At 33.7% G+C, this 12500-nt stretch overlaps 1 protein-coding gene across 2 annotated transcripts in view; it reads right to left on the bottom strand.

Moving 5' to 3' along the window:
• Window positions 1-12500, bottom strand: part of LOC144972563 (ankyrin repeat and fibronectin type-III domain-containing protein 1-like) — a 253729-nt gene that overhangs the window by 30915 nt on the left and 210314 nt on the right. For both annotated transcript variants that reach the window (XM_078913916.1, XM_078913917.1), the window contains 2 exons: window positions 1930-2031; window positions 280-533 (listed from right to left, as the gene is read on the bottom strand). In XM_078913916.1, the coding sequence (XP_078770042.1) occupies window positions 280-533; window positions 1930-2031 (356 nt within the window). The remainder of the gene's footprint in view (window positions 1-279; window positions 534-1929; window positions 2032-12500) is intronic.

The following is a 12500-nucleotide window of genomic DNA, read 5'->3' as shown; positions in this document are numbered from 1 at the left end:
AGAGAGTGTGATTAAAGATTCTTTATAAGGATTCAACAATGCGCCGCTCAAAGCGGAACTCGAACCCTGATCCTTACGATCAGAATGCGAGTGCCATACCACCAGACCATATGGATGGAACGAAGTTGACTTCACTCAGCTCTTTGTTATTGTACTTAAAGACTATAAATGTTTTAGGTTATAAATTATAGTCTTGTTGTGCTGGTATTGTATGTATATCCGGCTGGCCGATACTGTGAGTAATTAAACTAACCGCATAACATCAATAGTCGCACTTACATGTCAAACCACGAATGTCTTTGGTAGTCTGTGGACTGTGGGTACCGAACCCAATCCCACCACCACCACCACCACCACCGCCGGCAACACTTCCACCGACACCACCCCCTCCTCCGGCAGCAAATCCGTCCTTCATCCCGAGGAAAGCTGGTGCACTAGGGGAGGCTGGTATATAACTCATCATATCTCTCCTCCTGCTGCTTCCCTCTGCCTCGGAGTACGAGCTTCTCTTCTTTATCGTCCGGGCATCCCCGCTGGAAACGATAAATTATAGGAGAGAAAATAATAATTGAATTCTTACCGACCCTTTTCCGGATTTTCCACTTACCATCAGACCGTAAATCAAAAAAGAAAGAAGAATTGAATTTTATTTTTTTCACAATTAAGTCAAAAGAAATAAGGAACATGATATACACAATTTTATTTTGAAAAAAAAACAACAACAAACAAAACAAGCTGTACAACACAGTGCCCGGGGGGGGGGGGGGGGGGGGCGGAGGAAGTCCCAATAGCTCAGTTTGTAGAACACTCGTTTCACAATCAAAGAGACCGAGATCGATCCCGGGTGCACTCGAGATTTTTTCTGACCCCTTGTCCACCCAGCAGTGATTGGCTGGTTGGGTCGGTTAGATCTAACTGAAAGTACTTTGCGATAGACTAGCGTCCTATCTAAGCAATTGTTATTGCCCGTTTCACGCTATAGAAACCGGGATAAACTCCGGCTCCATGGGCCTCATGGCTCTGAAGGGCTACTACAACACAGCATTAATTTCTCTTAACACTAATAAAAATAATTCTTTAAATTTTGTGATATACAAAAAAAAAAAAAAAAAAAAAAAAAAAAAAAAAAAAAAAAAAGAAGCAAATCATTCTAACTTATATTCAGTGAGTAGAATTACAATTGAAGTATATTTTCAACTTTATTTGAATTAAAGAACTGAAAAAGTGTGTATAGAAGGTGCCAGACAAAGCAAGAAAGAAAAATACAAGTCAAAAAACACCAAACAAAAAATCAGTCTACCTTGACTGGGGATCGAACCTGAGACCTCCTGATTACCAGTCAGACACCACAGAGGTTCCCGGTAGTTGAGATATTTTTAATTACTATATTATTCTTCTTCACAAGGGTATTGTCCCAACAATCGGGAACCTCTGTGATGAAATGGTAACACGTCTGACAGATAATCAGGAAGTCTGAGGTTCGATCCCTAGTCGAGATAGACTGATTTTTTTTGGGAGGTTTATTTTTCTTTTTTTTTGTTTGTTTTTGTCTGGCACCTTTCATACACACTTGTTAAGATCTTTATCTACACTGGTCCCTGCTCCTTAATTTCTCAATTTGATATTTTCAAACAATTATGTCATTTAACTGGATACCATATTCAGACGACGAGTCACAAATGCACATATTCGTGTTATAAATTCATTTTTTTCGAGGAAAAAATAGTAAATATTTATACCAACGTGTACCTATTTGCAGGTCTGATATCCTAGCTTGCTATGGGCTCATTGTCGTGATGCAAATACTCTCGAAACAACGCAAAATGTTGTCCGTTACAACAATGTTAAATGAAGACAGTACTATAATTGCGCTAGGTTATCAGACCTGCAAATATGTTGACTTTGATTGATGCTAATAGACGAACTCACCAGTCTAAACTGACAGAGCGATTTCTGGAATCTTTCCTGTCTCTGATCGTTGATTTCCTGGAGACCTTTTGGATGTTGCCACCACTCGACGATGATTCCAATCTGTCGATGACAAACAATAGTTCAAGGGTCAATTTTGGGTTTTTATGGTCTAGTCGTTTGACACTCGGTTAGCGATTTCAGGGTCTAAGGTTCGAATCTCACAGAAACCGAGTAATAAGAACAAACTAAGAAACTAATAAGAAGAGCTACATAAAATGTCCTTGATGAAAGCACTTTGATCACATTTTTCCGGCATACCCAGGTGTAGAAAGAGTACCTGGTCCCTTTTTGAATGGTGCTTTAAAGCATAAAACAATATTTCTTTTTTGAAATGTCAAAATATAAACAACAATTGAGTTTTACAAAAAATCATGCACTTTAGTATTGATTATGATAACATCATATTTCCGACATTTTGACAGTGGAATTCACCAACAGATATGGTAGGTTATTTTTGTAACCGAAAATAAAAAATACAAAGACTTCAATAAAAAAAATCTGACAACTCTAATCTCGGCAATAATCAAACGATGAATGACTTCCATAATTTATGGCTCAACCTTCTCAGGTACCTCACTATGGTATATATGGTATTCTGACAGAATGCATTGAAACGAATATTGGCCAGAGAGTTTTCTCTTTAACCAGTTAACTGTCGTACTCTGTAAAGACAAGTTTTATCAAATTTGGCCAGAAAACTCGTCATTCATATATTGATCGATATAAATGACCCTCATATTGGCAAAAAACTCTCAAACCAGGGACCTGGTGAAGTCCCAGGTTTGAGAAAGTTTGCCAAGATGAGGGTCATTTAAATCGATCGATATTTGAAAGATGGGTTTTCTGGCCAAATTTTTTATATGCGTGTTTTTCCAGAGTATGGGAGTCAACGGGTTAAACATTGATCGATTGAGATGACAGCCGTTTGTCAAAAAGGCTGAAATCTCAGACTTCAAAGAAGTGTCGGCTTAGAGATGTTTTGACAACCTAGGTCAAAACGGCTTGGCATTCCCGTGGTATGACACTCGGTGTATGATCTGTAAGTAGCTGGTTCGAGTCCCGCTATGATTAGGGCAGCGAAAATTTAAGTCGTTGGTAAATTTTCTTGAATAATATTATTATCATCACACCATACTCATCTATAGAATGAATACCTGACCGATAACAGGGTTTCTCTCTTTGATGTGAAAGTCCTTGGATTCATAATATTAATAATTCATAATTTGATTTTGATGAATAATCTAACATAACATTGGATATTATTGCATTTTGTATATCGATTATTTGAAACTCTCGAATGTATAAAGTTAGACGGAGAGAAAAATAACGTGAGTAACTGTGACTCATATATAAGAGAACAACACAAAACAAAGGATGTTTCGGTCTTTGGCCTTCTTTTGTGTTGTTCCCTTATAAACGAGTCACATTTACTCACTTTATCTTTCTCTCCATCTTATTGGCTCATTTTGGCACCTCTAGTTTTTTGGCTGTACAAAGTTAGACATGCCAAATGAACGTAAATAGAATTAATTATACTATAAATATTGACTATGACACTTATTTATGTAGTAGATATTTAATACTCAATATTATCAATTAACATTGAATGCTGTTTATATAATTGATAAACTGTATCTATCCATAAAAGTTACACAGAGCATTTAAATATTTTTAGAACCTATTAGCTCTTTAACGACACGATACGATACAAAAATGTACTTGACTAATGTAATGGAAATGTAATGAAAATGCTGCTGCTTGAAGCTCGAAGTAAAAAATAACGATTAGTATTGACATTTTAGCTTCAATTTATTAAACTAAGACATATGCTGTGGGTGTTTCGGGTTTCCCCTTTATCAACAAAACATGGTGAATGAAACACTGGTCCCTGGTGTGTCCTTCATCATGTTTTGTTGATAAAGGGGAAACCCGAAAAGTCCACAGTATCTGTCTTCGTTTAATAATTTGAAGCTAAAATTTCAATACTCATCGTTACTATTATTATCTTTTTTTTTTTTTACTAATGCAATAGCATTCTCACACCATACTCAGTTATAAAATGAGTAGGTACCTGACCTGTTGGGAAAACAATGTAATAGCGCCTTAAGGACGCCATGTTTAATGATTTTTTAATGGCATCACGATATTGTGATCTACACACACGACATGTTCAAAACTTTAATAATCTTCATTTTGCTTTTAGAATAGGAGATAAATCAACGAATCAAACTTATTTTTATTGAGTGCCTGGCTGATGGCGGGATTGGGAAGACTGATGCGCTTTGAACATGGTCAATCCGTGGGTGTCCAATAGATGAATTAATATTGATATCATTTATTCATTTATTAACTTATTTATCTAGTTATATATTTATTTATTTACGTATTTATTTATTTATCTATTTATTTATATATTCATTTATTTATTTATTTATTTATCTATTTATTTATTTATCGTTTAACCTATACCTTTCATTCTTTATTTATTTATATATCAATTTATCTATTTATCTAGTTATTTATTTGCTTTTTTGTCTGTTCTATTTGTTTCTTACGTTTTTGAGAAAACGATAAGGAGAAACACACACACACACATACACATACGCGCCTTTAGCTGTCACTTAAGAACGGGAGTGGGTGTTTTAGAAATAACTTAGGACACAATCACACACACACACACACACACACACACCCACACACACATCACACACACAAACACAAACACAATACAACACACACACACAACAACACACATACGCACACAATATGCACTCACGATCACGGGATAGGTTTATAGTTAATAATAAAAAAGAATCACAAATTCAGAGTATATAGTACATCATCATTGCTCGCCTCGATTCAGCGTGTATTATTTTACTCTGACGGTAAACTAGGTCAACCATTAGTAATGCATACTGTCCATAATACACAATTGAATGCGTTGTGATTTAAATTGGTATTTTTGTATACTTGGTTGAGTATGTATGTCGACATGATTAATGATTGAACGATATATATATATATATATATATATATATATATATATTATATATATATATATATATATATATATATATATATATATATATATATATAATACATGCTGCCGTGGCCTGATGCAACACGCATTTAAAAATTTGGTCAGAAAACTTGCCTTTCAAATATCAATCGATTAAGGTGACTCTCATTTCTCATTTGGGGGGGGGGGGGGGGGGGGGGGGGGGGGGACATAACACAAAAAAAAGAACAAAAAAAAAAAAACCAACAAAAAAACCCCCCAAAAACAGAAAAAAAACAAGAAAATAAAACACAACAAATAATAATTTAAAAAAACAATAAAAAACAAAGTCAAAAAACAAAGCAAAACAGAAAAAAAGACTTTGCAAGTCCCAGGTTTTAGAGGATTTTTGGTTTTGACAAAATGATCATTTTAATCGATCGATATTAGAAGGACGAGTTCTCTGGCCTAAATCTAAAAATAAAAAAACGTGTATTTTTCAGAGAGCAGCAGTAGACTTACAGATTGTTTATTGTCAACTCGACGAGTATAAAACATTTATAAACACCGAAAGGTTAAGAGAGTACATATCGAATAAAAAAATAGAATGAAATTAGTTATAAAAAAAAAATGAATGAATGAAATGTTTGCAAAGTTTAAAAAGCTTTTATGGCATTCGCGACGCTTACAAACCACTTCAAAGGCAGCTTAAGTGAAGATAAATGAAATAAAATAAATAAATAAAATAAAATTCCCTTTATTCATCCCAAAGAGGAAATTTGTCTCTAGGGTCTATTCCAAGGGAAGACTGGTACAACAGTGCAGCGCCGCAAATTGAGCTAGGCCGAGACCTAGGCCACACAGTGCAGCGGCGGGTGATTGAACTCGGTACCTTTCGGGTACGAAGCAAAGACTGTACCGCTGAGCCATGGTGGATTATAAAAAGTTCAAATACTACACATATTATGAGTCTTCAGAACCTCCTTCTGCCGCCTCATCGCTAACCAAAAAAAAAAAAAAAAAAAAAGACTGTAGCGACGTGTCTGATGCAGGTCTGATAACGCAATTTCTTATGGGCTCATTGTTGTAATGGAAATCTCAAAAGATGACACAAAATATCGTTCATTAAAACTGTTAAACAAGGCCCACAAGTGGGTTTGGGTGTCAGACCTGCATATATTATGTACACGTAGGAAATAGATGATAAGTGATCTGACCTTGTGTACAGATTGACATTACTTAAAAGTCCAAAGCATAGTATCTATGTCGAAATTGACTCAATCAAATCCCCGTATACTTCAATTCAAATGGCTTACAAAATGCATATAATCAATAATTACAAAGAGGAATTTTTAAAAGGATCAAATTGAAAAAAAAATCACAAGAGGGAATAAATTGGAGAATGATTATGGTGCTAACGTCATCGTGACACATTTACCCTACACTTATTGTCCTGTTAGTTACAATCCCACGGCTTTATGGTCATTGGACTCCATTTGGCGTCGTTGTTGTGATGGTGTTTAATAGAGCTTATAATAATAATAATAATAATAATAATAATAATAATAATAATAATAATAATAATAATAATAATAGATCTTTATTGTCCATAAATATGGCAATTTGTCATTTAGTTACACTTGTTATAACGTTAAACGATAACTGTAACATTGAACAGATATTTCACTCCTACTTATTTTCTCTCTCTCTCTCTCTCTCTCTCTCTCTCTCTCTCTCTCTCTCTCTCTCTCTTCCTCTCTTTCTTATTATATTAATATACCAAAACTACGGCGACACACTTAACTCACTCAACCCTAACACCGACTATATCCGTAGTTTACCTGGGTTACTTTTACCCCATGCCTATTTATTATATTTTTCTGAGACAAATTATAGGCGTAGTATCAAAGCTAATGTTTTTCATTTTTTACATGTTAATGGTAGTTGAATAAAGCTATCTATGCACATAATCATTTTTAATACATTTTTTTCCAAATTTGAAAAGTAACAAAAAATCTCTAGGATTGAGTGAGTTAAAGCCATAATGGAGGTACCAAAACAGTCGATTTATTTTTAAAAATATCAATTTATAAACTTTTATGCTATATAAGTATGATCAGAGTTCTTTGAGAGATGAACTGATGATATGTATATACAGGGTGTCCCAAAAAAAAAAATTAATTAAAAAAAGAATTCCCTTTATTCATCCCCAAGGGGAAATTTGTCTTTAGGGTCTATTCCAAGGGAAGACTGGAATAACCCAGGCGTCAGCTGCAGAGCAGCGCCGCAAAGTGAATAGGGTGAGGTGACTTGCTCAAGGCCACACAACGCAGCGGCGGGTGATTGAACTCGGTACCTTTCGGGTAGGAAGCAAAGACCGTACCACTGAGCCACGCTGCACCTAGAAATCAAAATCGTTGTAAATATGAGATTTAATAAAAATGCAATTATTATCTTTAAATGTAGTTAAAATTCAGTGAAAAAAAATTATACTTTCAAATATTTTAAAACATAAAATAATTAAATTTTATAAAATTCCACGGTTACAATTATTCTTCATGCGTGTGTCTATACATCTTTTTGGGGACACCCTGTACATCTCCATTCCTTTTTTTCCATAACTGGTGCGTAGAAAGCTTTACACAAAAGACCATAAGTTCACTATAATGTTTACTGATCACTCAACTTAAATTAGAATGTACCCTACTCCTAAAAAGTGATGCAAGCAATCTGCTAATTTTAACCTTAATATTATAGAACATTTTAGTTGTATATGGCTTCATCAATTTTCTTTTCAGGGAGTAGTTGCTCTACAAATATTTTGTGTTTTAAAGAAATGACTCTTAGAAAACAACAGCTGTTATTTTCCTCGATCATTAACCATTTATTTGATTGCTATAGCATCGATTAATATATCGAAATAGTGCATCAACATCGTACACACATCAATATACATATATCGAAATAGTGCATCAACATCGTACACACATCAAGATACAGAACGGTATAAAACGATTTTTCGAATTATGAATTTATTGTCTGCATTTGACCTAAATCCCGGTCCGACAACTCAAATAATTCCCCTCAAAATAGTTAAATACTGTATTTTGCCTTCTTTGTATGACATGTCGACAATGATTCGATGATTTTGGTAGACTGAAATTGATTTTGGGGAGTGGCATCTCTCCTCTGTGTCCAACCCCCCCCCCCCCCCCCCCCCCTTCCCTCCCAATGCTACAAATTTGTTAAGATTTTTAAAGTACAATTTTATTAAACAACATAAAAATAATGCGACTGAATCAAATAATTATTCTTACTTTGACAAATCATAATATTATCGATATAAACATTTAAAAGCACTGTGATTAATGAAGCGAACTCGTGTCAAAGTTCTGAAAAATCTTCTTTGTTCCAATTGAAACATGGATGAAAGGTCATCTCTAATATTATATAACCTGCCTTTTCTATCCAGTATTTGTCGTGGTGATAGAGATACTGAATAATAACTGTAATGGCTCAATCATGAAATGTTTTTGGATTACTACGCCCCATTAAAAAGAATGTTTGTAGTTTCTTACCCCAATTAAGTACCAAATGTTGAAATCCTTACCATGTTCACTTTAAATTCAATTTTCGGAATTTGGTTATTGTTATCATTATTATTATTATCGTTATAATTATCATCATCATCATCATCATCATCATCATCATCATCATCATCATCATCATCATCATCATCATCATCATCATCATCATCATCATCATCATCATCGTCGTCATCATCATCATCATCATCATCATCATCATCATCATCATCATCATCATCATCATCATCATTCTTCATTTTATTATTATTATTATGATTATGATTATGATTATTATTATTATTATTAATTATTATTATTATTATTATTATATTATTATTATTATTATTATTATTTATTATTATTATTATTATTTATTATTATTATATTATTATTATTATTATTATTATTATTATATTATTATAATTATCTTCTGTCTCTTTGAGTGGACAAACACGTGTGTTTTGATATTTGTCTAGGCCTTCAATGAGAAATTCATTGCACAGCCACGATAAACACATGTCACATGTAGAACATTAACTCCTAACAGGCGCGGTTCGTGTTTACACTAATTGAACCTATTATTATATCTAACATATCGTATCGTATCGTTTAAGAGCTAAAATTATGTTCTAACAACCTTTAAATGCTCTGTGTAACTTTCATGCATAGATTCAATTGATCAAAATTATATAAACAACAATCATTGTTAATTTGATAATATTGAGCACGAATGTGGTTATGTGGTCTTGTGGTCTGATACTCGCTTTCGGATCGGAAGGTCCTGGGTTAGAGCCTCGCACTCGGCGCATAGTTGAGTCCTTGGAAAAGGCTGTTTACTCACTTTCTCTCATCGTACTCAGGTGTAAAATGAGTACCTGACCGTTAACAGCGTTGTCTTTGTCCGAAAAATTGTAATATCGCCTAACAGGCGGCATGTCCCGTCCTACATGTTAAATGTTGCTGTTGACCAGGGACTCCTTGTAAAGCGGTTTGAGTACATTTAGTGGATATTGCGCTATATAAAGCTCATTAAAAAAAAATACACAAATAATACAGCGAGAAAATATAAGTATTTACAACGTTACGACTCGGATTTAATCGAATCGCTGTGACTGCTCTCTTTGAGAATATGGTGAGATAGAACCGTAGTGAGTTAGAGTAGAAGCTAACCCCGCCTTTGAAGGGTTGGAGAAATCCTTATTGTTTTGACATGATAAACACGCGATAGGGAGGTTTAGTTAACCAGTTAACTGTCGTACTCCTGAAGGCCACGTACTTAAAAAATTTGGCCAGAAAACTCGTCCTTCAAATATCAAGTAAATTAAAGTGATCCTCATCTTGGCAAAAAACTCTCAAACCTGGGACTTCAACGAATTCTCAGGTTTGAGAGTTTTTGCTATGATGATCGTCATATAAATCGCATGATATTTGAAGGACGAGTTTTCTGGCCAAATTTTTAAATACGTGCTTTTTTCTCTCTCCAGAGTACGACAGTTAACTGGTTCAACAAAAGGGACGTAGAAGCGTTAAAGACTGGATTTTCAGATGATCAGGAAAAAAGTACACTTTCTTAGTTAAATGTTATTCGAGAAGAGTGGGAGGAATGGATGGATGTTGGAGCTTATAATACTTTAGGGTCATACACGATACATAAATTGCGTTATTATCTTCTTCTTCTTCTTCTTCTTCTTCTTCTTCTTCTTCTTCTTCTTCTTCTTCTTCTATTATTATTATTATTATTATTATTATTATTATTATTATTATTATTATATTATTATTATATATTATTATTATTATTATTATTTATTATTATTTTTATTATTATTATTCATATTATTATTATTATTATATTATTATTATTATTATTATTATTATATTATTATTATTATTATTATTATTATTATTATTATTATTCATTATTATTATTATTATTATTATTATTATTATTATTATTATTATTATTATTATTATTATTATTATTATTATTATTATTATTATTATTATTATTATTTTCATCATCTCATCATCATTTATCATCAAAGTTGTATATGTCCATGTTCGAAACAAGTATACTTTCACAGTCATGAGACAAATTATTATAGAGCTGAAGTTTATCTCGGTTTTCACAGCGTCAAGTTAAACCGACATTAGATATTTCCTGGACAGGACATTGGTCTGTCACACAAAGAAGCACTTTCAGTTAGGTCCGACAGACTTAGCTACCACACACATTTGAGTGGACAGGAGATGTGTGTGTGTGTGTGTGTGTGTGTGTGTGTGTGTGTGCGTGAGGGGGGGGGGGGGGGGGTGAGTTGGTTCAGAAACAATATTGACTACATAGGAGATTGAAGTCGGTCTTTATCATGTGAGGTCATTGTTCTACCCCTATGTCAGCCATTGAGATCCAACGTTCAGTAAAATTAAAGTTTTTTTTTCTTTCTTCTCTATTTTCTTTCATTCCACAAACAAACAATCAAACAAACAATAAACAATAAAAAACCCTAAGTTTTTATATAGAGCAATTTCCACTATTGTGTTCAAAACGCTTTACAAAATGTTCCTGACCAATCGTAATACGTGGAATGTAAAACGATTCATGGCGTCTGTTCCGCGATCATACAATCTTTTTCCCGACAGACACAACGCTGTTTACGGCCAGGTACTCATTATACACCTGAGTACGATGAGAGATTGTGAGTAATGAACATTTTTCAAAGGACTCAACTATGCGCAGAATAAGGCTCGAACTCAGGACCTTCCCATCCGGAAGCGAGTTTATATCATAAGACATAGACAGCACATAGACGTAAATATTGACATGAATTTATTCTTACCAAATTAATCACAACTGTTCTCCACTAAGAATAGTTCATTTTGCACATAATGATAGAAAACAATAATAATTAATAATAATAATAATAATAATAATAATAATAATAATAATAATAATAATAATAATAATAATAATAATAATAATAATAATAATAATAATAATAATAATAATAATAACAATAATAATAACAATAATAATAATAATAATAATAACAATAATAATACAACAACAGCACAATCTACAAATCCAGGTGTGAATCGAACAAGACAACACGCTATTTCCTCTCTATTTGAATGTTACGTACTCGCTGACGTGCCTTGCATAGGAATTAGAACCGAGTCATAACATTGCCTCAATATAGATTTAGTGATATTATGATGATCATAACTATTATCACCACGACGAGAGAAAACACCGCCAGAGAAGTAACACACCCTTGTTAGTCTTTACAGAACGATTGTGTGACCATAGTAAGTATTGGCTCGTAGATGAGACCCCGGTACAAACGCATACAGTTCATAGTTTATGTTACTCTCCTAAATCCCTGATTCGGATTTGGCAGAACGTTCGTGATTGATTTGCTAAATTGATGGACTAAAAAATATATATGTATGTTGAAAAACAATTTTCAGTGCAAATGTTTGAAAAAAGTGTTGTTGAATACTTGGTCATTTTAAATAAAAGTATACTTTTATCGTATTATATAATGCCTTAATTGATTGATTTGTACTTAAAGAGGGGGTGAGACATTATAAGTAAATTGGCCAGAAATTTATATTTGGCATACGGGAAATCAATCTGACGACACAGTGCATTGTGACACACAGGTTTCCAATCACTGTCGTGGATCGATAATCTTATGGCATGGGGTCTAAGACATTTTGGGGGACGGAGAGAGAGAGAGAGAGAGAGAGAGAGAGAGAGAGAGAGAGAGAGAGAGAGAGAGAGAGAGAGAGGGAGAGAGGGAGTGAGTGAGAGAGAAAGAAAGAAAGAGAGAGAGAGTGAGAGAGAAAGAAAAAGAGAGAGATAGATAAATATACGTTTAGATAGATAGATAGATAGATAGATAGATAGATAGATAGATCGATAAAGAGATAGATAGATAAATAGA

The sequence above is a fragment of the Berghia stephanieae genome, chromosome 5 (genome assembly GCF_034508935.2).
Source record: "Berghia stephanieae isolate SIO BIC M18660-M18661 chromosome 5, UCSD_Bste_1.3, whole genome shotgun sequence".
Taxonomy (NCBI): Eukaryota; Metazoa; Mollusca; class Gastropoda; order Nudibranchia; family Aeolidiidae; genus Berghia; species Berghia stephanieae.
This window is presented reverse-complemented; position numbering and strand designations above follow the sequence as displayed.